The following is a 23,047-nucleotide window of genomic DNA, read 5'->3' on the forward strand; positions in this document are numbered from 1 at the left end:
GGCCTCCCACGTATCCTGAGATGATGTCCCCCTGTTCAAGACCCTCAAGCCAGAGGAAACAACAATGCTGCATCAAGTCTGTGCAGCCATATTAGAATTTTGAGCATTTCAAGGAGACCCACTCTCATTATTCGAAAATCCAGTGAATACAAGCCCATTGACATAATCCTTTCTCCAAAGACAAGCCTGACCTCCCAGGAATCAGACTGGTGAATCTTAGCTGCACTCCCCGTATGGCAAGCATATCTTTTCTTAGATGAAGAGACGAAAATGGCACAAAATCCTTGAGGGTGTGGTCTCACCAAATCAATTGTTGTAAGACATTGTTGCAGTCGTTTAATGGAAGGGACCATCTTCAATTAATCAGGTTAACCAGAGATGAAGAGTAAACCTTGATACTGCACTTGTCAGAAACAATTTTCAAGATTCCCCTGCTGCACCTGCCCGGAGACTAGACATTCCAGCCATGGTCAATCGTCCTTTAAATGATCCGCCAAATTTTCAATGCATCCCCGACCTTTCCCCTGGCGGGCGGGATGAGAATATGTATCCAATAGGCTAATATATCCATGCCGGAAATAATCCTCTACAATTCACCATAACCATTCGCTGTGATGAAATCCTCATTCTCATAAGATGCTGGATCAAGATATTCCTGCTTCGTTCCCTGGTTAGCTTAGTAACAACTTTTTTTTAAATGTTTGCCCCACACTTTTGCTTTTACTGTCAAAGGGAAACGATGTTTCTGCATGTCTCCCATGGGAATGACTCACAATTTTCAGGTCAGGTCACACCTCCACTTTCCCTTTTCTAAACACCGATGCAATCTGTCTGATTAGTTAGAAACCTTCAGTTCTGTTGTAATTGATGTGTCTTTACACTAATTGTTGTTCTTTTATATCCTTCGATAACATGCAGACAGGAACGGCGAACAGTTCACCAAATGAAATCTCAACGTGCTTTCAAATTGGCTTACAATCAATTCTTTACTTTGCCGTTACAGTCCTCTCGGAATAAACCTGATGCTTTCTTTGCTTTCTCGCCTTATTAACATTGATTCATATGTGTTTTTTGTTCGTGTATTTGTATTTTGAACCCCATGCTCAACAATCGAGCTGAATGAAGCATCACGGAATCCCTACAATGCAGAAAGAGACCATTCAGCACGTCGAGTCTGCACAGACTCTCCGGAAGTGTAACCAGTGCCAGATTTAGGCATAAGCTGAACAAGCTACAGCTTAGGGCCTCACATACCACAGGGACCTCACAGCATTTCAGAAGGTTTACATTTAAGAGCGGATACCAGAAAAGAAAAAAGAAAGCACCAGCTTTAAGAGCAACTCAGAAAATTACCAAAAGTTCAGTTACTTTACTCCAGAAACAAGTAAGGATCCACAAACCCAACGTGTTCAGCAAAGTCCAACAATTAAAAGGCATAATTATGTTTTCAATTTTTTTGTGGCGACCCAAGGCCCTGTTTTGGTACGCACCTTTGTGAGACCTTTTGGTGTGACGGTTTAACAAGGGGCCTCCAAGCTTTATATTGCTTAGGGCCTCACCAAGTCTAAATCCGGCACTGAGTGTACCTCACCTCGGTCAACCCCACTCCCACCAATCCACCTAACCTGCACGTTTTTAGAACTCTAATGGGCTAATTTCGCATGGTCAGTCCACCAGTCTTTGGACCGTGGGTGGAAACTGGCGCACACAAAGGAAACACGCGCAGACAAGGGGAGAGTGTGCAAAACCCCACAAACTTATTCAATGCTGGAATCAAACCCAGTTCTTTGGCGCTTTGTGGCAGCAGTGCACCACCGTGCTGACCAATGTTGAATATGATAGAGCCGAGATAAGATTATCTTTTGGAGTGATGGCGCAAACGCGATGAGCCTTCTTCACAGTGTAGGAATTATACGGTTCTAGACAGTGAGGGAAAAATTGTCCATTCAATTCAATGACCATCAGAATTGTCTGTTCAGAAGAGGTCAGATTTACTTGTGAAGATTTGGTAACAAATGGTCTGTGCAAACCTGGTCCGCCCATATGAGTGGAATACGTTCCAGGTAGAGTGTCTTCAATATCTTCATAAATTCCCTGGTACACACCAGCGGGTGGACCCCAGTGGCCAGCGACAGCACCTGCTATAGGGCAAATAAGTGACATATAATTCATTTATATTTCATGGGAGTGTAACAGTTAAATGTGAAGAATTATAGTGCTGGTTCTTGGACTATGAATAGAACAGTTGGGTTTCTTTATACTGGAGAAAAGCTTCACAAGCCAGAATGTCCACCCTGAACATTCTGTTCACAGTCTGGGCATAGAGACTGAGGTTGACCACACGGACCAGAAATGGTAAGCGTGACATGAATACGCAGTTATTAAAGCACGACTAGATGACAAAAAAGCAACAGTTGCATAAAATGATCTGTATCTTTACTGCAGTTGCTGAATTCATTTGGTGTCTCATTTACCGCTCGATGAACAAGGTTAGTGCGACATTTTGGCATCACGGCAGCTACTTGAACAGGGAGGCTATAGCATTGTGTTATTGCCACTGGAGTAGTAATGCAGGGACACTGGGACTCCTCATTATGAGCCAAAGATGACTCATGGCATCAGGTTAAAAATGTGCAAGGAAAACCCCTGATGGACATTCCACGTTTAAAAAAAATGGACTTCGGTATTTGCAGTGTGTTACATAATACATAGTAATGCAATTATGCATTTGCACTGTATTGCACAACGTAGTAGGATATACAGTGGGTTGCAGAATGTACTGGGGTATTTACAGTGTGTCGAGAAATGTCAGTATGTTCCAGCATGGTTTGGGTATTTTAACCATATTACAGGATGTAGTAGGATATATTCTGTATGTTGCAGCATGCGCTGGGATATTTTCCGTGTGCTGCAGGATGCACTGTGGTATTAATATTTTGTTTCAGAATGTGGTGGGTGTATAGTGTCACATGATGTACTCGGGCATGTACAATATGTTACATTATGGGTTATTTACAGTGTGTTACAGGATGCAATATGGTATTTACAGTATATCAAAGAATGTAATGGGATCTTTTCAGTGCGGTACATAATGCACTGGAGTACATGCTGTGTGTGATCCACAATGTATTTGGATAACTATAGTGTGTTTCACAATGTATTGGGTTATGAGCAGTGTTTTCCAAAAAGTCATTTGTTACATTCAGTTTGTTATATAAGGGATTGGGGTATGTGCAATCTGTTAAAAGAAAATACTGGGATATTTACATTGTAGTACCTCAGTACATCTTGTACTTAGAATATGTTAAATTACGTACTGTGGCATTTACAGTGTGTTTCATGGCGTACTGGATATTTATAGTCTGTTACAATGTACTGTGGTATGTATACGAGATGAGGAAATAGTATTTCCACTGAACTTGCAACCCCAAAACCCACGGAAAGATCTCGGGTGCAGGTTCGAATCTCACAATGGCTGATGGTGAAATTTGAATTCAGCTTAACAAAATCATTGCTAATTGATGCAAAAACCCATCTGGTTCACCAATGTCCAACAGCAAAGAAAATCTGACATCCTTACCCAGTGTGGCCTACATGTGACACAAGAGCCACAGCAATGCGTCTGGCCCACACCGCATGAAGGCATAATTAAGAGAAAGAAGGATACAGAATATGATTTATTTCCAGTGCGGCCGGGTAACTCTCTCGGAAAAGTGCACTCGACTGGAGATGCGCCGAGATACGGATCAAAATCAGAGATCCAATGTTATTTCAGAGGTAAGATTTGAATGCTAACCTTTTCTGTTTGATTTTCCCTGCATTAGCATCATCAGTGCAATCAACTCGCAGGTTAACAGGACTCCAAGTGTTATACAGAGGACAACAGGAACCGATGTGGTTTTATCTTCTTCCCCTTAATGACAAGATTACAGAAATGTTTAACACTGATGTATTTGGCCTTAAATTTTTACATTATCCACAATCTGAAACAACATATTTGATTCAGAAATTAAGGAAGACAGGAAAACTTAATTGCCCAAATGTCACTGGAAAGCCTATCAATCTTAGCATCGATAGGTACAGTAGCATTAATAATAAATACCTGCCAATGTGGACGGGGAGGTAGCCAGAGATAAATCGATCCCTGTGGAATGCATTGACAAATCATTAATTTCAGGTGTTGGCATTTCACTTCAGGAAAATAATTTCAGTTCCTCCTTTACAAACGCCATGGCCACCGACCAATGATCAAGTGCATCGCACTACACTGCACTCACCAGAACAAATCACACTGGCATCTTCCTTGTGGTTACAGTCAGGTTGACTGGGTGCCACCGAAGGGCAGTCAGAGAGAAATGATTCTCTTCCAGTGCACGTCACTTCGTCCAGCCAGATGTTCCCGTTACCATGGGAGAAAAACGACCCTCCTGGGGCCAAGAAAGCAGGACCACAGCCCAGCTGTCTGCAGACCACATGGGCATCGGCCATATTCCAGGAATCATCGCACACGGTTCCCCAGCTGCTAGTGTGAAATATCTCCACTCTCCCAGAGCATCTGTCTTTCCCTCCTACCAGACGCAGCCTTTGCCTCCTGTCTATCAACGAAAATCAAATTGTTATTCTTGATGTGAAATGCGCCAAGGGAAAAGGTCAAAGAGTGGGTAGAATAAGGAGAAAAAATCACCTGATTCTCGAAGGCACTTTGAACTGCTTGGGTACTCCTTCATGATCATGGCTCCTTCTGCGAAGAGACATATGCTGATTGCATTGGTCACCAGAGTTTGGAATGATAACCGCATACTGAGAGATTCAATGGATTACCTGAACATACAATGCCTGCATCATTCCAGTGATCACAGCCGCTGCTTGCATCCTGTGAGTCTGAGTGACACTGCCAGAGTGTGGACTCATGGGAATTGCACATAAATTTCCTGATAGGTCCGGATCCATGTCCAAACAGCCTCGTGTTAAACTGTATAGACTTGACGCTGCCACACTGTAACTCTTTGCAAATCACGCTTGCATCTTTTAAACGAAGTTCGTCTGAGCACACTGTTCCCCAGGTCCCATTGTAGAAAACCTCCACTCTCCCCTCGCAGCGATGTTTTCCATTCACCAACCGCATCTCTTTGTGTTCTGTCAATGAACGGAAATGTTTTCAAACTGTTAACTGTGCAGCACATGGATGGCAAATTTGTTGTATTCACGTGCAAGTTATCATTTCAGAAAGGAAATGGACCAAGTCATTCCATAGCGAATTGAAAAGTCACTGCCGTGGATCAAGGTCTGGGTCCATTCGCAGTGATAGAAGATGGCCTTCTCGAAAGGGAATTAGTGAACCAGATGGGTTCCAAGATCATCATCAGACTCAAAGATTTAATTGGAATCAACTTTCACCATTGGGTGCGGGATGTGATCCCTGGTTCCTTACGCATTACCCCTGATCTCTGGGCTGCTAGTGCCTATAGGTGTGGCTGTAGCCCTACATCAGCAATAGTATTGGACCTCTCTCTCTGCACTTCTGCTTTTCATATTCTATCTTAACAAAGTAGATGCGCCCTTGGTTACGTACAACAGGCTTACAAAGACCGAACATCTGAAAATCTGTTTCAATTCATATGCTGCATAATTGCATTTGATAAGAAGGAAGTCTGCCACAAAATAAAGCAAAACATTGATCAACAGGCAGAATGCAATTGACAACTTCATTCTGACATAGTCGGGTCTAAGGTGGTGAAGATCCAGTACGAACAACAGAAAGGCCACATGATGCTTGGATACTACGAGCATGAATGATGTACCGGAGTCAATGGATCGAGGTATAAAGACAGTAATCTTTGCAGAGGTATAAGATGGTATCGTAAACAGGCAATAAAAATGTCGATGGGAAAAGTAAAACCAGAAAGTGGGTGGCATGTGGAAACTACACCACCCACACAGTTTAATTGAATATGAGAGGTGCCTTAAAGGTGAATTTAGATAAGAAGCTCAGCGAAAATTATGAAGGGCATGCTGATAGGGTTAGATGAAGCATTGAAAGGCAATTCTTCTGTACAAAATTAATCCCACAGTTCGGCTGAAAGGCCGGATTTTGTGCTGTGGTTTCTATGTAATTCTGTTGTATACCTAGATCTATTGGCTCCATGTAACATCCGTCTAAAGCGTCTCATGCAAACACTCAGGCAATGCGCTCATTCAGAGCATTCCAACCTGAACACATGATCTTCACGTCTTCTTTGTGAGAACAGTCGTGGTTACCCCATGGTGCTGAAGGACATTCCCAGAGGTATGATTCATTGCCAGAACAGTTCAGCTCATCTAACCAAACAGGGCCATAATGCGGTTGGCATGAAACGGGAACTGTCATCTCCAACACATTTCCGCACCCCAGCTGTTTGCAAACCACGTGAGCGTTGGCCAGATCCCAGGCATCGTCACAGACTGATCCCCAGACGCCATTGTAATAAATCTCTACTCGGCCAGAACATGAGCTTCCACCACCAGTGAGTCTTATCTGCATGTGTTCTGTAAGATAACAAGGCAGGATGATTATTCTTCTGATAGATCATTACCTTAACAATCAGTCCAACCTCTCATATATTCTGCAGGGAAATTAGAATTGCCATATCAATGTGCCTGAAAAGGAGACTTAACTGAAGGACAATTTTCTGCACTTAGAATTTAAGTAAAATGTAGAGCATGTAAACATTTAAAACATTCCTTCACCTGATAAAAACCATTAACAGCATTCGCTTTCCATCCTTTTCTGTCGAATGCAATGCACATTTTTTTATTTCAGTTGTATGTGTTCTCACTGAACCTTAAGCAAACATTTCGTAGTCATGTTTTACAACTGTATCCGTTTCTTGCCTGGGTGTGTTACCAATCATTGAATCCTTTGTTTTGCATTTACTGTCACATCCTATTTTGTTTATTTTCAGGTTTCTGTCAATGTCATCACGTCATTTGCTAATCCTCATTACCATTCACGTCCGAACTTCTCATTTCGCCCTGTAATACTAATGGAACTAACCTTCCTAGAGAAATAGCCAGGCATTGTGAGCTTCTTGCTAGGCCATTTTAGAGGACATCGTATGACTCTACTCCATTGCTGTCTGGACTCATATGACAAGGATGGCAGAAATCCTTCAGTAGTAATCAGATGGGTTTTATTTTACAGCACTGGTTTCATGCTCATCACTGGACTTAATTCCAGATTTTTTTTCCTGAATTCAAATTTCAACATTTGAAGTTATGGAATTTGAACCCAGTTCCACTGCGTTTCGTGCATTTAGTCGTCCTTTGACAATGTCTCTAACTCACGTTTCCCTGTAAAATTTGAACTGATGGTTACCTGAGCACAACAGGCCTACGTCGAAGCTGTCACTGAGAGAGGCATTCAACATAAATGATGTACAGTTTCGAAGATGTGATTCGTTTCCTTCACACTGGACATAATTCACCCATACAGGCCCTTTTCCCTCTCCGTACGTTGCAGAGTTATAAACGCCTATCGCGTCACCACAGCCCAGCTGTCTGCAAACTACTTGGGCATCACTCAACTCCCATTGGTTGTCCTGTATTCTGCCCCAAGTCCGGTTGTAGTACATCTTCACTCGCCCATCACAACGGCTTCCTCCACCACTCAGTCTCAGCGACCAATTGTCATCTGTGAAATGAAAACCATTGAGAACATTGGTGAAACTGCAGCCACAGGATTCAAATCGCTGACTCATCCACCCTCAGTTAATATCAAGTTGAACGGTTAAACATCTCTTGTGAGTTATTTACCTTCAAATCGTATGGGCAGATATTTTCTCGCTATTTATACTTTAGAGTTATTCCCAGCACCTTCTGCTGGTTTTATCTGGGTAACAGAGGAAAATGATTCGTGGCCAGTGGGCAGGGTCTGCTACTCACATAATATAATGGATACACAGGAGGGCAAGGGGCCAAAACCATTGCTCTTGATTGTTCACAGTTTACCCTTTCTGATATTTGGCGAATCAAGCTGGCTTTATTTGATAGATCATTTCCGCAGACTTTCCGACGCATTTCAAAGTGAATGAAGTGCCATTGATTAGTGTCCACTGCTATTATATGCTACGCACTGAGTATTCTTACCCATGATGCTCTCATGCGTCACCATGTGAAACTCCGGCATCAATGTGTGCTTGATACAGTGAAACGTTCTGAGACCTGATGTTCCTTCATCATTTATTCATTGGACAAAGGCATCAGCAGCAAACTCCGCATTCATTGCCGATCCCTAACTACTCTGGGGAATGAGGTGAAGCAACTGCACTCCGTGTACGGCCCAGTCAGTCCAATTTCCTTTATCATCGAAATGGCAGAACATGTCCGATGGAACTGCCGAGGCAATGACCATCGTCAATAATGTTCTGTTTAATCCCAGCCAATACAACTCAATTACACTCACTCATCAATAATTTCTTCACTGATGCTTACTTTGGATTATACAGGGAAATTTAGCCTCAGACCACATAACGTCCTTGATTCAAACATCGGCAAAAGAGCTAAATAACAATACTGGGGTGAAAGCTGCGCTGAACATTAATGCAGCATTTCACAGACAGTAAGTATAAGGGAAGATAATTCTTGAAAACCAATGATATGCTCTGTTATTCGTTCAGGAGGGGTAGTTGACTGGACCAACATTGTGTCCATTTGTGTGGAGTCACGTGTTGGTCACATCAGGTAAGAACGGCAGATTGCCTTCCCTAAAGGACATTGGTGAATCAGATGTGTTTTTGCGACACTTCGAATTTTAAACGCAGATTCTGAATGATTTCCAATTGCATCTGCTGAGGCAGGATTTGAACCATTGTTCATGACACTGGATTTCTGGTCGAATGAAAATACCAATATGTCATCGCCTCACTCGATGAGTATCAAGCCATTGGCTCCTCAGGTTAGGTTGCTGAGCCAAACCATGTTAAATGTTTCGTCAACAGCCTATCCTCGACTTGCAAAACAGATGTGGGGATGTCCGTTGATTATTTAATTGTTTTCAGTTTAACACTCCTGCCATTGGATAGGGAATCTATATTTTCAAAATAACAGCATTGCTTGGGCTGATGAGTGGCCAACAACGTTCCATCCACTCAACTGTCTAGGCAATAACCATCACGAAGAATGTGCTGCCCAATCCCATCTGGTGGAAATCAATGCCTCTCGCCAGAAACTAAGCTGAAAGTTTGGAGTTATGCACAAAATTGCTCACCCCGAAGACTTTCCACAATCTAGCGGCTACAAGAAATAGGACCAGGGGAACCTAAGGAAACTGCTTCATCATTCATTAATTTCACAGCTGATCTGACATGTGGTCATAACTTCAATTATTCGCCTGCATCCCATATCCTTGACAGCCTTGTATGTCAACAAAATGTCTGGATGAGATTTGATACTGAATGATGCTGCATCCACTGCTAATCATCCAATTGTCTGGATGAGCTCAGCTCCAACAACAATCAAGATGCTACACCCCATCGAGGACAAAGCTGGATTATTACTTCTTCCAAAAAAATTCACCCCCTCTACCATTGAAAGATGTTGGCACCCGTGTGTACCATCTGTATGATGCACTCCCCAAAGTTCCTTCGGCAGCAACTTCCAAACGCACAACCACTACCATCCCAGAAGGAAAAGGGCAGTAAATTCTTGGGAACACCACCATGTCGAGGTGATGTTCGCCTGTCATTCGCTATGCGGTCTTGAGAAGATGGCTCTATTCCTTCACTGTCGCTGGGTCAACTCTTGGAATTTCTTCTCTCAATGCATTGCACGTGTACCTACACCTTAGGGACTGCAGTGGTTCAAATTTATTTATCACCACCTCCTTTTAAAAGACAAATTAGGATGGTCAATTAATGCTGACCGAGCCAGCGATACCCACACCCTGTAAATGATTTTTTTTTTAAATGCTGAAAATAACTTCAAAGACCAAGGAACCTCTGAGACACGGCATTGCTCTCAGTTACATCTTAAATTGGAGACACATATTTTTTTGAGCAGTTCCAGCTGAAAGATGCAAAAGTTATTCTAGGATATCCCATGAATGGGTGGAGGCAGCTCCAATGGCAAAAATATGAATAATCTGCACATGCAGGATGCACCAGCCATTCGAAGGCAACCGACTGAGCAATCAGTGACTCTATCCATAACTGGCACTGTGTTGTTGTAGTGCATTCAAGCGACTCAGATGTTCTGAAGCATCTGACTCAGATTTCTTTGACGTCATACAATGGAGCGAGAGGGCCATTTGCCAGCTTCAATATCTCGAGTTTTAACGTGACTAACATTTTTTGGTTTGAATTAACATTTTCTGAAGGTTTTTTGCAAAATCGATAGAAGGTATATAAATAAAAACTAAACCAGTAGTATTGGCAATTAGGGAGAGTGAAGAAAACATATATATGTTTCAGTAAGATCAGGGAAGGTGGTAAAAGAGGGGGAGGTGTGGCATTGTTAGTCAAGGACATTATTGCTGTGGCAGAAAGGACGTTTGATGAGGACTCGTCTACTTAGGCATTATGGGCTGCGGTTAGAAACAGGAAAGGAGAGGTCACCCTGTTGGAAGTTTTCTATCGGCCTCCGAAAAGTTCCAGAGATGTAAAGGAAATGATTGCAAAGATGATTCTGGATAGGAGCGAAAGTAACATGGTACTTGTTTTGGAGGACTTTAACTTTACAAATATCGACTGGAAACGCTATAGTTCGAGTACATTAAATGGGTCAGTTTTTATCCAATGTGTGCAGGAGGGCTTCCTGACACAGTATCCACATTGATTTGGTACTGGGTAATGAACCAGGCCAGGTGTTACATTTGGAGGTAGGTGAGCACTTTGGTGATAGTGACCACAACTCGGTTACGTTTACTTTAGCGATGGAAAGGTATAGGTATATAACGTAGGGCAGGAGTTATAGCTGGGAGAAAGGAAATTATGATGCGATTAGGCGAGATTTAGGATGCATAGGATGTGGAAGGAAACTGCAGGGGATGGGCACAATTGAAATGTGGACCTTGTTCAAGGAACAGCTACCACGTGTCCTTGATAAGTATGTACCTGTCAGGCAGGGAGGAAGTGGTCGAGCGAGGGAACCGTGGTTTACTAAAGAAGTTGAATCTCTTCTGAAGAGGAAGGAGGAGACTTATGTAAAGATGAGGCGTGAAGGCTCAGTTAGGGCGCTTGAGAGTTACAAGTTAGCCAGGAAGGACCTAAAGAGAGAGCTAAGAAGAGCCAAGAGGGGACATGAGGGGACATGAGGGGACATGAGAAGTCTTTGGCAGGTAGCATAAAGGAAAATCCTACAGCTTCCTATAGGTATGCCAGGAATAAAAGAATGACTCGGGTAAGATTAGGGCCAGTCAAGGACAGTAGTGGGAATTTGTGCGTGGAGTCTGAAGAGATAGGAGAGGCGCTAAATGAATATTTTTCGTCAGTAGTCACACAGGAAAAAGACAATGTTGTCGAGGAGAATACTGAGATAGAGGCTATTAGACTACACGGGATTGACGTTCATAAGGAGGATCTGTTAGGAATTCTGGAAAGTGTGAAAATAAATATGTCCCCTGGGCCGGATGGGATTTATCCTAGGATTTCCTGGGAAGCTAGGGAGGAGATTGCAGAGCCTTTGGCTTTGACCTTTATGTCGTCATTGTCTACAGGAATAGTACCAGAAGACTGGAGGATAGCAAATGTTGTTCCCTTGTTCAAGAAGGGGAGTAGAGACAACCCGAGTAAATAGACCAGTGAGCCTTACTTCTGTTGTGGGCAAAGTTTTGGAAAGGATTATCAGAGATAGGATTTATAATCATCCAGAAAGGAATAATTTGATTAGGGATCGTCAATACGGTTTTGTGAAGGGCAGGTCGTGCGTCACAAACCTTATCGAGTTCTTTGAGAAGGTGACCAAAGAGGGGGATGAGGGTAAAGCCGTTGATGAGGTGTATATGGATTTCAGTGAAGCATTTGATAAGGTTCTCCACGGTAGGCTATTACAGAAAATGCGGACTCATGGGATTGAGGGTGATTTAGCGGTTTGGATCAGAAATTGGCTAGCTGTAAGAAGACAGAGGGTGATGGTTGTTGGGAAAACTTCATCCTGGAGTTCTGTTACTAGTGGTGTACCGTAAGGGTCTGTTTTGGGGCCACTGCTGTTTGTCATTTTTATAAATGACCTGAATGAGGGCATAGGAGGATGGGTTAGTAAATTTGCGGATGACACTAAAGTCGGTGGAGTCGTGTATTTTGCGAAAGGATGTTGCAGTTTAGAGAGGGACATAGATAAGCTGCAGTGCTGGGCTGAGAGGTGGCAAATCGAGTTCAATGAGGAAAAGTGTGAGGTGATTCACTTTGGAAGGAGTAACAGGAATACAGAGTCGTGGGCTAATGTAAAGATACTTGGTCGTGTGGATGAGCAGAGGGATCTCGGTGTCCATGTGCATAGATCCCTGAACATTGGCACCCAGGTTGATAGGGTTGTTCAGGAGGCGTACGGTGTGTTAGCTTTTATTGGTAAAGGGATTGAGTTTCGGAGCCATGAGGTCATGTTGCAGCTGTACAAAACTCTGGTGCACCCACATTTGGAGTATTGCGTACAGTTCTGGTCGCCTCATTATAGGAAGGATTTCGAAGCATTGGAAAGGGTGCAGAGGAGATTTTCCAGGATGTTGCCTGGTATGGTGGGAAGGTCTTATGAGGAAAGGCTGTTGCCTGGTATGGTGGGAAGGTCTTATGAGGAAAGGCTGAGGGACTTGAGGCTGTTTTCATGAGAGAGAAGAAGTTTAAGAGGTGACTTAATAGTGCAGAAACAGACCAACAGGCACAACGAGTCTGTACCAAATCTCTGAAACAACACGCCACCCAAGCCAGAACGCTCCTCCCTGTCCCATAAGCCTGCACATTACCATGCCTAGTACAATTAATCGAAGCATCCGTTGATACAGTGACACAATTTCCCCTGGAAAAATCTACCTAATCTGCACATATTTGGACTGTGAGAGGATTTTCGCACCCGGGGAAACAGATAAGGGGAGGCCGTGCAAAATCAACAGAGACAATCACCCAAATCTGGAATCGAACCCGGGTACGTGGCGCTGTGAGGCAACAGTGCTGTACCACCACACTGCCCTGTAAGTGACAGACAGCTTTGTTATCCAACTACTGTTGACACTCGACCAACCTGAACGTATCAGATATAGTTTGACATTAAGCATTGTCTTTAAAGCTGAGACAATGTGCTTAACTAGCTAAAAGCGAATGGGCTAATTCCTATTTACTTATTGACAAGCTATAAATCAATTGGCTGTTTTCTAACAATTGGCTGAGGTGGACTTTCAACATTTCTAAGTCATAAAAAGATGTCTCAAGAAGCCATTTTTTTTCGATAGAGGTGATGAGAGAGGTAGAGAGAGATGTTGAGAGCGCCATGTTCATGGAGATGTCTTGATTGTTGTTTTACATGTTATCGACATTTTTAAGGATGTGTTGGCCTCGGAAAGGATCCAGAGGAGGTTCACAAGAATGATCCCTGGAACGAAGAGCTTGTCGTATGAGGGACAGTTGAGGACTCTGTGTCAGTACTCGTTGGAGTTTAGAAGGTTGAGGGGGTAGGGGTAACTTATTCAACCTCACAGGATTCTGCGACGCCTCGAAAGAGTGGACGTAGAGAGGATATTTCCACTGGTAGGAAAAACTAGAACCAGAGGGCACAACTTCAGATTAGAGGGACGATAGTTTACATCAGAGATGAGGAGGAATTTCTTCAGCCAGAGAGTGGTGAATCTGTGGAATTCCTCGCTGCAGAACGCTGTGGAGGCCAGGTCAGTGAATGTCTTTACGACAGAAATAGATAGGTTCTTCATTAATAACGGGAAAAGGGGTTATGGGGAACAGGCAGGAGAATGCGGATGAGAACAATATCAGCCATGATTGAATGATGGAGCAGACTCGTTGGGCCGTGTGGCCTAATTCTGCTCGTGTGTCTGATGGCCTTATGTTCTTATTGAGAGCTGTCACTTTATATCCTGGACTATTCAATTGCTCAAGTCCTCTTATTGATAATTACTGTGAACTACGTTCGTTACTGTTAACTGAAAATTTGCTTTTGACGTTTCTGACTTGTTACTTTTTCAATGGTTAATAAACTTTATAATTTGAACTGTTATTTTTTTCTCATGTGGCTATGTTTATGGACGCATGTTTGATAGACGACTGGGTGTGAGTTATAGCAACAAATGCACCCCGTAAATCCTGGTCTAAATAAATGAAAATTCTTCCATTGACAGTTGCATGGGACAATAGTCCCTTCCTTAGAACACTGTTCAGAGCAATGATCAGCAATGTTGAGCATTCCATCATCAAGGGAATTTGGAACTGGGTAGCAAAGTCATTCTTGACAGTAACATCCACATAGCCTAACTGAGGGAATACAATAACATATAGATGCAGATTTCCATCGCATAACATGGTCTCAGTTTTGCAGTTTGACCATTCCTTTTGTTGTGCGAGTTCCGCGTCTGTTCAACAATAATGCACCTCACGGCTTGTAACTGACCAGGCGACACTCATAATTCAAGTTCAAGACCTTTATTCTCACTGTAATAATGAAGCAGGCTGGCAACTAAAGGCTTAAAGATTCCAAGAACAAGGAAATAACATGCTAATACACCATCAGGCTCAGTGACAAGTGACTTACATACAAGCATTGAAAGTCTGAATTTGTTTTAACAAATATCTGTGCCCATTCACGATATTTGGGATAATGTATGATGTATGAATATAGCTGTCCAAATAAAGTTTGAAAAGTTTGAACACGTCTACTTAATTAAAACATCGGAGAACCATCGAATCCCTGCAGTATAGAAATAGGTCATTCGGCCCATCCTGTCTGCAGCAGCTCCTCAAAAGAGCATCCTACTCAGGCCATCCCCTTCACCCTCTCCCTGAAACTCTGCGCACTTACCACAGCTCATCTACCTAACTTTCACATCTCTGGACACTAAGGGACAACTTAACAAGGCCAATCCACCTAACCTGCGCATCTTTCGATTCTGGAATGTTAATATCATCAGACATGTATTTCTTTCTAGTTATCCACTAACTTCCAGACATAAATGTGATAAAATATATGTTTGATTAGTTGTTTGACTGCTATGTATCGACTCCTTCACCCATTGTATCTTGTCTAGTGGGCATACATGAGTTGCAGCTGTACAGTCTTCAAATGAAATCTTGTGTGCACATTATGTGAAGAAAGCCTCCCGGAGAGTGAATGCAGTTTGATCCTTGTTTTTTTCTGTATCTAAGGCAATTTGTTTTTCATGAGGAATTTCTCTGATTTGGGAACTTTTGCAGCAAGCATGTGATTTGTTGTGATGTTTAAACTGGCATTGTTTTTAACTATTTTACTATCAGGCGCGATTCCCGAATAGAACTGATGATGACACCAAAGTCGGTGGTGTGGTAGACAGTGAGGAAGGGTGTCGTAGTTTGCAGGAAGACTTAGACAGGTTGCAAAGTTGGGCCGAGAGGTGGCGGATGGAGTTTAATGCGGAGAAGTGTGAGGTAATTCACTTTGGTAGGAATAACAGATGTGTTGAGTATAGGGCTAACGGGAGGACTTTGAATAGTGTGGAGGAGCAGAGGGATCTAGGTGTATGTGTGCATAGATCCCTGAAAGTTGGGAATCAAGTAGATAAGGTTGTTAAGAAGGCATATGGTGTCTTGGCGTTTATTGGTAGGGGGATTGAATTTAGGAGTCGTAGCGTTATGTTGCAACTGTACACAACTCTGGTGCGGCCGCACTTGGAGTACTGTGTGCAGTTCTGGTCCCCACATTACAGGAAGGATGTGGAGGCTTTGGAGAGGGTGCAGAGGAGGTTTACCAGGATGTTGCCTGGTATGGAGGGGAGATCCTATGAGGAGAGGCTGAGGGATTTGGGATTGTTTTCGCTGGAAAGGCGGCGGCTAAGAGGGGATCTTATTGAAACATATAAGATGATTAGAGGTTTAGATAGGGTGGATAGTGATAGCCTTTTTCCTCTGATGGAGAAATCCAGCACGAGGGGGCATGGCTTTAAATTGAGGGGGGGTAGTTATAGAACCGATGTCAGGGGTAGGTTCTTTACCCAGAGGGTGGTGAGGGATTGGAATGCCCTGCCAGCATCAGTTGTAAATGCGCCTAGTTTGGGGGCGTTTAAGAGATCCGTAGATAGGTTCATGGACGAAAAGAAATTGGTTTAGGTTGGAGGGTCACAGTTTTTTTTTAACTGGTCGGTGCAACATCGTGGGCCGAAGGGCCTGTTCTGCGCTGTAATGTTCTATGTTCTATGTTCTAACTCTGGATTTGTCGAATAGAAATTCTAACATTAGAAAATCATTTAATAAACATTGAAAGCATTTTTCTTATTAACAATGTGCCTCAAAACACAACTCAGTCGAGATTCTTACAGAGGCGACATGAACAGTTGGATTATTTAACATGGACAGTTTAGAGGACTCACCCGAGCAAATAACACTGGCGTCATTTCCATGTGAACTCCGAAGCTGATCCCCGGATGAAACCGGGCAATCCCAGAAGCGGGATTCATTCCCCCAGCAACGATAGTTTTCGTTCCACATTGGGCCGGTTCCCTTCCCAAAGTGAGCTCCTCCTGGTGTCTCGGCGGCCACTCCGCACTGAAGGTGCTCACAGACCACACTGGCGTCTTCTAACCCAATGTAAACATCATACACGGTGCCCCACTTCGCTCCGTACTGTACTTCCAGCCTCCCAGAGCATCGGGTACCCCCAGATACCAGTCTGAGATCCCTGTGATCTATTTCGTAATGATAACAATAATTACTGATGATGGTAACTATTATTACCCCAAAATGTTCCAACAATATCGCAATTCCCATCGTGAACTAAAAGATAGTATGAAGCGAAAACACATGTTGTATCCTTGCAGATAAACTGAAAACAAAAATCAATTGCTATTAGGCTATACAACATAATAACATAAGTAGTCCATTCGGCTCGTTGAGTCTGTTCCACCATTCATTGAGATCATGACTAGTCTCATCTGATAATCCTCAACTCCACATTTCTGCCTGATCCCCATAATCTCTGATTCATTAACTGATTGAAGATTGGCCTATCTCAATCTTGACCATTTTTGACGACCCAGCCGCGACAGCCCTCTGGAGTAAAGAGTTCCAAAAAATCATTACCCTTGGGAAATTAAATTGATCATTATTTCTGTCTTCAATGAACCTATCAGGGCGAACCCTGATTCATAGGTTATGTCGTCTGGTACTAGAATCCCCCACAAGGTAACAACCTCACAGCATCTACGCTGTCAAGTCCCGTGAGAATCTTATACGTCTCAAGAATATCGCCTATGATTCATCTAACTCCAATGAATAAAAGCCGAGCCGACTGAACCTCTACTCATAGCAAAAACCCTCCCTTCTGGCAGTCCCTTTTCTGGACTGCCTCCAATGAGAGTATACCTTTTCTTAGATGACGAAATCACAAGTATTATTACTTCAAAGAATACAGCAGGCAGAATTATACGACTGCTACTTCAATTAATAATGCTTGCATTACTATTACACTATTATTGCCGTTATTGTCTTGATACCAATAACATTACTATTGCTAATGCAATTAATTCTAATTCATCACTTGCCGTATTACTGCTGCTAGTGCTGATATTACAGCTTCAATTAATTTTACTACCCCCTTGAAAATTGGTAGAAAGGAAACCGTTCATTCCGTGTTCAGTCATGATTAATCACGCAATTGTATTTTCCCATCTCTGTTATTCATCAATGGCTAAATTGATGTAAGGAGGGAGATCGATTAATCTTGCTCTCCAAAAGTACAATGAGTTTTGTGGGACACAACATTGCAACGTACGTAACCGAATGTGTGCCTTGATTTCACATCTGGCTAGCATTTTATTTCAAATAAAAATAGTACCACTAGTTTTGTATTTTGCACGCCAAAGGTGCCGAATATTTAGCATCGATTCAGTAAACCAGGGCCGCACTGCTGTCTCACAGCACGAGGTACCCGGGTTCGAATCTAACCTTGGGTGCCTCTCTGTTTGCACATTCACCCGTTTCTGCGTGGGATTCCTTTGGGTGCTCCGGCTTCCTTCCACAGTGCAAAGATTGCAGGTTAGGTGGATTAGCCGTGCTAAATTGCCCCTTCAAATCGAAAGAAGTGTAGGTTAGTTGGATTGGCCATATACATTCGCCCTTTGCTGTCCAAAGATGTGTAGGTTAGGTGTATTTGCCACAGTAAATGTGCGGGATTATAGGGAGAGTGGAGAGGGGAGGTAACTGGATGGGATGCTCTTTCGGAGAGTCGGAGCTGAACCGTTGGTCCAAAAGGCCTGTTTTTGCACTGCAGGGATTCTAGGATCGTTTCATGCATGTCTGTTGCAGAACGGTCAACCCAAGTTTTTGGAGCTTCACGCCAATTAAAATGTCCCAGCCATTTCCACTCAATCCCTCCTTAATTATTAATTCCCAGTACTCAGGAAATATTGTCATTGTCTATTATTTCTAATCCAAAATGGAAGACTTAATACGTATATTTATCTCCACCTGCTACCGGCAAGACCAGAAAGGCATCTCTGGCGTCCCCCTCGGGCCACTTTCTGCTTCCATCGAAACAATTGTCTGACTATGATCATACTCATCATACATTGCCACATGGAGCATACAAATAATCACGCATAGAAAATATAAGCAGGTCAATCAGGACTAGGACAGTCAACCCTTCCAGCCTGCTCTGCCATTTATTTTGATCATCGCTGATGATAAAATTTGATACCCTGATCCCGACTCCCAAGGGGTTTACTATTTGTTGTCAAACTATGGCCCGTATTTCTAGACTCCCCAACAGCAGGAGCATTGTTTCTGTGGCATCTCTATCTAATCCTGTCTTTGTCCTATAAGTTTCTATGAAATCCCCTCTCACTCTTCTAAACTCAAAAGTATTTATTCATAACCAAATTTGTCTCTCCTCATATGACAAACCTGCAATGCAAGAAATCAGCCGAGGAAACCTTTTCTGCACTCCTCTATAGAAAGATATCCCTCCTCAAATATGCACACCGACACTGCACACATTACAAGTGTGGCCACACCGGCGCCCAATACAATTGCTGCAAAACATCCTCATTCCCCACGTTAAGTCCTCAACTTTGAAGACCAACGGACTGGAAACCGGTTACCAGCGGAGTGCCACAGGGATCAGTGCTTGGTCCTCTGCTATTTGTAATTTTTATAAATGACTTGGAGGAGGGGACTGAAGGGTGGATCAGTAAATTTGCTGATGACACCAAGATTGGTGGGGTAGTGGATGAGGTGGAGGGCTGTTGTAGGCTGCAAAGAGATATACTTAGGATGCAGAGCTGGGCTCAAAAATGGCAAATGGAGTTTAACCCTGACAAATGCGAGGTGATTCATTTTGGTAGGACAAATTTAAACATGGATTACATGGTCAAAGCTAGGGTTCTGAAGAATGTGGAGGAACAGAGAGATCTTGGGGTTCATATCCATAGATCTCTGAAGGTTGCCACTCAAGTGGATAGAGCCGTGAAGAAGGCCTATAGTGTGTTGGCGTTCATTAACAGGGGGTTTGAGTTTAAGAGCCGTGGGGTTATGCTGCAACTGTACAGGACCTTGGTGAGACCACATTTGGAATATTGTGTGCAGTTCTGGTCACCTCACTACAAGAAGGATGTGGAGACACTGGAAAGAGTGCAAAGGAGATTTATCAGGATGCTGCCTGGTTTGGAGGGTAGGTCTTATGAGGAAAGGTTGAGGGAACTTGGGCTTTTCTCTTTGGAGCGGAGGAGGTTGAGAGGAGACTTGATAGACGTTTATAAGCTGATGAGGGGGATAGATAGAGTGAACGTTCAAAGACTATTTCCTCGGGTGAATGGAGCGGTAACTAGGGGGCATAACTATAGGGTTCATGTTGGGAGACATAGGAAGGATGTCCGAGGTAGATTTTTTACTCAGAGAGTGGTTGGGGTGTGGAATGGACTGCCTGCAGGGATAGTGGAGTCAGAAACTTTAGGAATATTGAAGAAGCTATTGGATAGGCACATGGAGTACTTCGGGATGATAGGGAGGAAATAGTTTGATCTGGGTTTCAGACAAAGCTCGGCACAACATCGTGGGCCGAACGGCCTGTTCTGTGCTGTACTGTTCTATGTTCTATGTTCTAACATATGACTTGCCTTTCTCACTGCATGCTGTAACTGTGCACCTACTTTTGTAGCCGATGCTCATATTCTCAATGAATATCCACGACTCTCAACTTGGATCCATTTAAATAATAATCTTCCTTCCAATTTTTGCGACCAAAGTGGCCAACCTCACGTACTGTATCTGTCATGCATATTTCCATTCAGTAAGCCTAGCCAAATCACGTGGAAGCACCTCTGCATCCCCCACACAGCTCACCTTCCCACCCGACTTTGTACAATCTGCAAATTTGGTGACAACACATGTAGTTCCCTCTTCCAAATCATCAATGCATCATGTGAACAGTTGGCGTCTCGCGGTACACCACTAGTCACTGACTGCCAATCAGAAAAAATCCATTTTTTTTGCTTCCTGTCTTCCAGGCAGTTTTTTATCCATCTCAAGACACTATCCACTATCCCATGTGCATCAAATTTACATACGAAGCTGCTATGTCAGACTTTGTTAAAAGCCTCTGAGAGTTTAAATGAACCATATCAACTGCTTCTCCCTTGCCAACTATACTATTTGCATTCTCGTAGTATTCCAGATAATTTCTCAAGCATTAGTTCAGTTCATTAAAACCATGCTGATTGTGTCTGATTGTACGACTGCTTTCCAAATGATCTACATATAGAACATAGAACAGTACAGCACAGAACAGGCCCTTCGGCCCACGATGTTGTGCCGAGCTTTATCTGAAAACCAAGATCAAGCTATCCTACTCCCTATCATCCTGGTGTGCTCCATGTGCCTATCCAATAACCGCTTAAATGTTCCTAAAGTGTCTGACTCCACTATCACTGCAGGCTGTCCATTCCACACCCCAACCACTCTCTGCCTAAAGAACCTACCTCTGATATCCTTCCTAGATCTCCCACCACGAACCCTATAGTTATGCCCCCTTGCAATAGCTCCATCCACCCGAGGAAATAGTCTTTGAACGTTCACTCTATCTATCCCCTTCATCATTTTATAAACCTCTATTAAGTCTCCCCTCAGCCTCCTCCGCTCCAGAGAGCCCTTTTCCTGCAGTCAACGTAAGGCTCACTGGTAAAAGCACTGCTTTATCTCTACCTCCCATTTTGAATAGCGGGCTTATATTAGCTACCCTCCAATTTATATAACCCATTCCATAGTCCGAAGAACAGCTCTGCCTCTTCTAACAGCATTGTATCCTGACACATAGCTCATCTCACTGTGTTTCCTATTGGTACCATGGGTCATCTGAGCCCCGAGGATGCAGTGGCATCGTGATATTGCCACTGGGCTGCTAAACCAGGGTTGTAATCCCACCACATTAATTGGTGATATCTTAATTGATATTTGCAAAAAGAATCAGAGTTCACAAGTCTCATGATAACCATTAAATTGGGCGTGAAACATCCATCTGGTCCGCGACTGACCCTTCGGGAAGGATATGTTCTATCCATATATGAGCTGACTCTTAATTTTACTCCAGATCCATAATAACATTATTAATGAGCACTGAAATGGCCCAGCCAGCACCGCCCTCGTCAATGTTTATTTTAGGTCAAAATTGCAACAGGAACCTTTGCAAATACAGCAAACTAGTAATGTAACACCAGACATGAAGGTACGGATTATAGTTCTATATCCATATCTGCTGAACATTTTTTTCACCATGACAGAGGCGTTTGAAATAATTTTTGTGGCATACAATCCCAGTTAGCTCTGGCTTTCCCAGCAAGCCGTCAGATATTCATTTCACAGATGTCGATTTCATAGTCTGAAAATCCAATTATCAAAGTCCTCCCAGAAAGTTCAACTGGAAACCTTCTCGAATGTAAACCTAGGGTTGGAATCACTTCATTGCACACAGATAAATATTCGCTCTCGCCCAATGTGCAGCAATGAATAAAGAACATACATATTACGCCCGCTGCCTTCCCTGCTCTCGTTTAGATGCCAGACTACCTAAAACCTGAAGTGGTGTATGGATATCAACGCCATCTACGTTATTTGACATGCCCCCTGAATAACTGCTGCACTTTAACAAGATAGAAATGCTTCTAATCTTTGGCCATATGCCGAGAGGCGGCCGCACAATTTTAAGAAGAAATTCTAAAGAATCAGAGTTCGTACCTGAACAAATTACTCCAACGTCCTGCCGATGTCCACAGCCAGGCCGACCGATAACAGGCCCAGAACCTTCTCCAAAATGTGCGTTAACATGCGCTGCTGCTCCGGAGCCACATCCTAGTTCCTTGCAAACGGCTTCTGCATCCAGTAACGACCAGGAGGATGTATCACCAAAAACTGTAGCCCAGGTCCCATTCGAATAAATCTCTAACCTCCCCGCACAGGGGCTGTTTCCATTGACCAGTCTGGGCTTGGCAGTTCCTGGGAATTATATGTCAATGTGCAGTGAACATTTCAAAGGTTTTCGTAAAGGACTGAGATTTTCTGTAATCCCAGTATTCACTGGCACTTGGTGACATTTTAGTTGAATAAAAATATAGAACTAAAAGTCTAATGTTGACTATGAAAGCCTTGTAGATTGTTGGAACAACCCATCTGGTACATTAATATGCTCTACGCAAGGACATCTGGCCCGGCCTACATGCGACTGGAGTAGTTGACTATTAACTGCCCCTTCAGGCAAATTAGGAATGGGCAATGAATTCTGGACCAGCCAGCGACGCCCACATCCCATTAAATAATGTATATTGTTAAAAGTAATCATAAGCTTCTACTGAGAGGGAAAGCACAGATATTATCAGACTATATTTTCTCCCCCATATCTCCCA

At 43.1% G+C, this 23,047-nt stretch overlaps 1 protein-coding gene across 1 annotated transcript in view; it reads right to left on the reverse strand.

The window, feature by feature from the left end:
- LOC144486350 (scavenger receptor cysteine-rich domain-containing protein DMBT1-like) overlaps positions 1-23,047 on the reverse strand; it is a 42,980-nt gene that overhangs the window by 8,497 nt on the left and 11,436 nt on the right. Inside the window, exons 4-13 of the mRNA XM_078204382.1 lie at positions 22,383-22,640; positions 16,529-16,843; positions 7,355-7,669; positions 6,211-6,525; positions 4,822-5,136; positions 4,685-4,741; positions 4,278-4,595; positions 4,103-4,144; positions 3,797-3,913; positions 2,031-2,141 (exon numbers count right to left, since the gene is read on the reverse strand). Coding sequence (XP_078060508.1) covers positions 2,031-2,141; positions 3,797-3,913; positions 4,103-4,144; positions 4,278-4,595; positions 4,685-4,741; positions 4,822-5,136; positions 6,211-6,525; positions 7,355-7,669; positions 16,529-16,843; positions 22,383-22,640 — 2,163 coding nt within the window. The remainder of the gene's footprint in view (positions 1-2,030; positions 2,142-3,796; positions 3,914-4,102; positions 4,145-4,277; positions 4,596-4,684; positions 4,742-4,821; positions 5,137-6,210; positions 6,526-7,354; positions 7,670-16,528; positions 16,844-22,382; positions 22,641-23,047) is intronic.

The sequence above is a fragment of the Mustelus asterias genome, unplaced genomic scaffold (assembly GCF_964213995.1).
Source record: "Mustelus asterias unplaced genomic scaffold, sMusAst1.hap1.1 HAP1_SCAFFOLD_320, whole genome shotgun sequence".
In the NCBI taxonomy this organism is placed as follows: domain Eukaryota; kingdom Metazoa; phylum Chordata; class Chondrichthyes; order Carcharhiniformes; family Triakidae; genus Mustelus; species Mustelus asterias.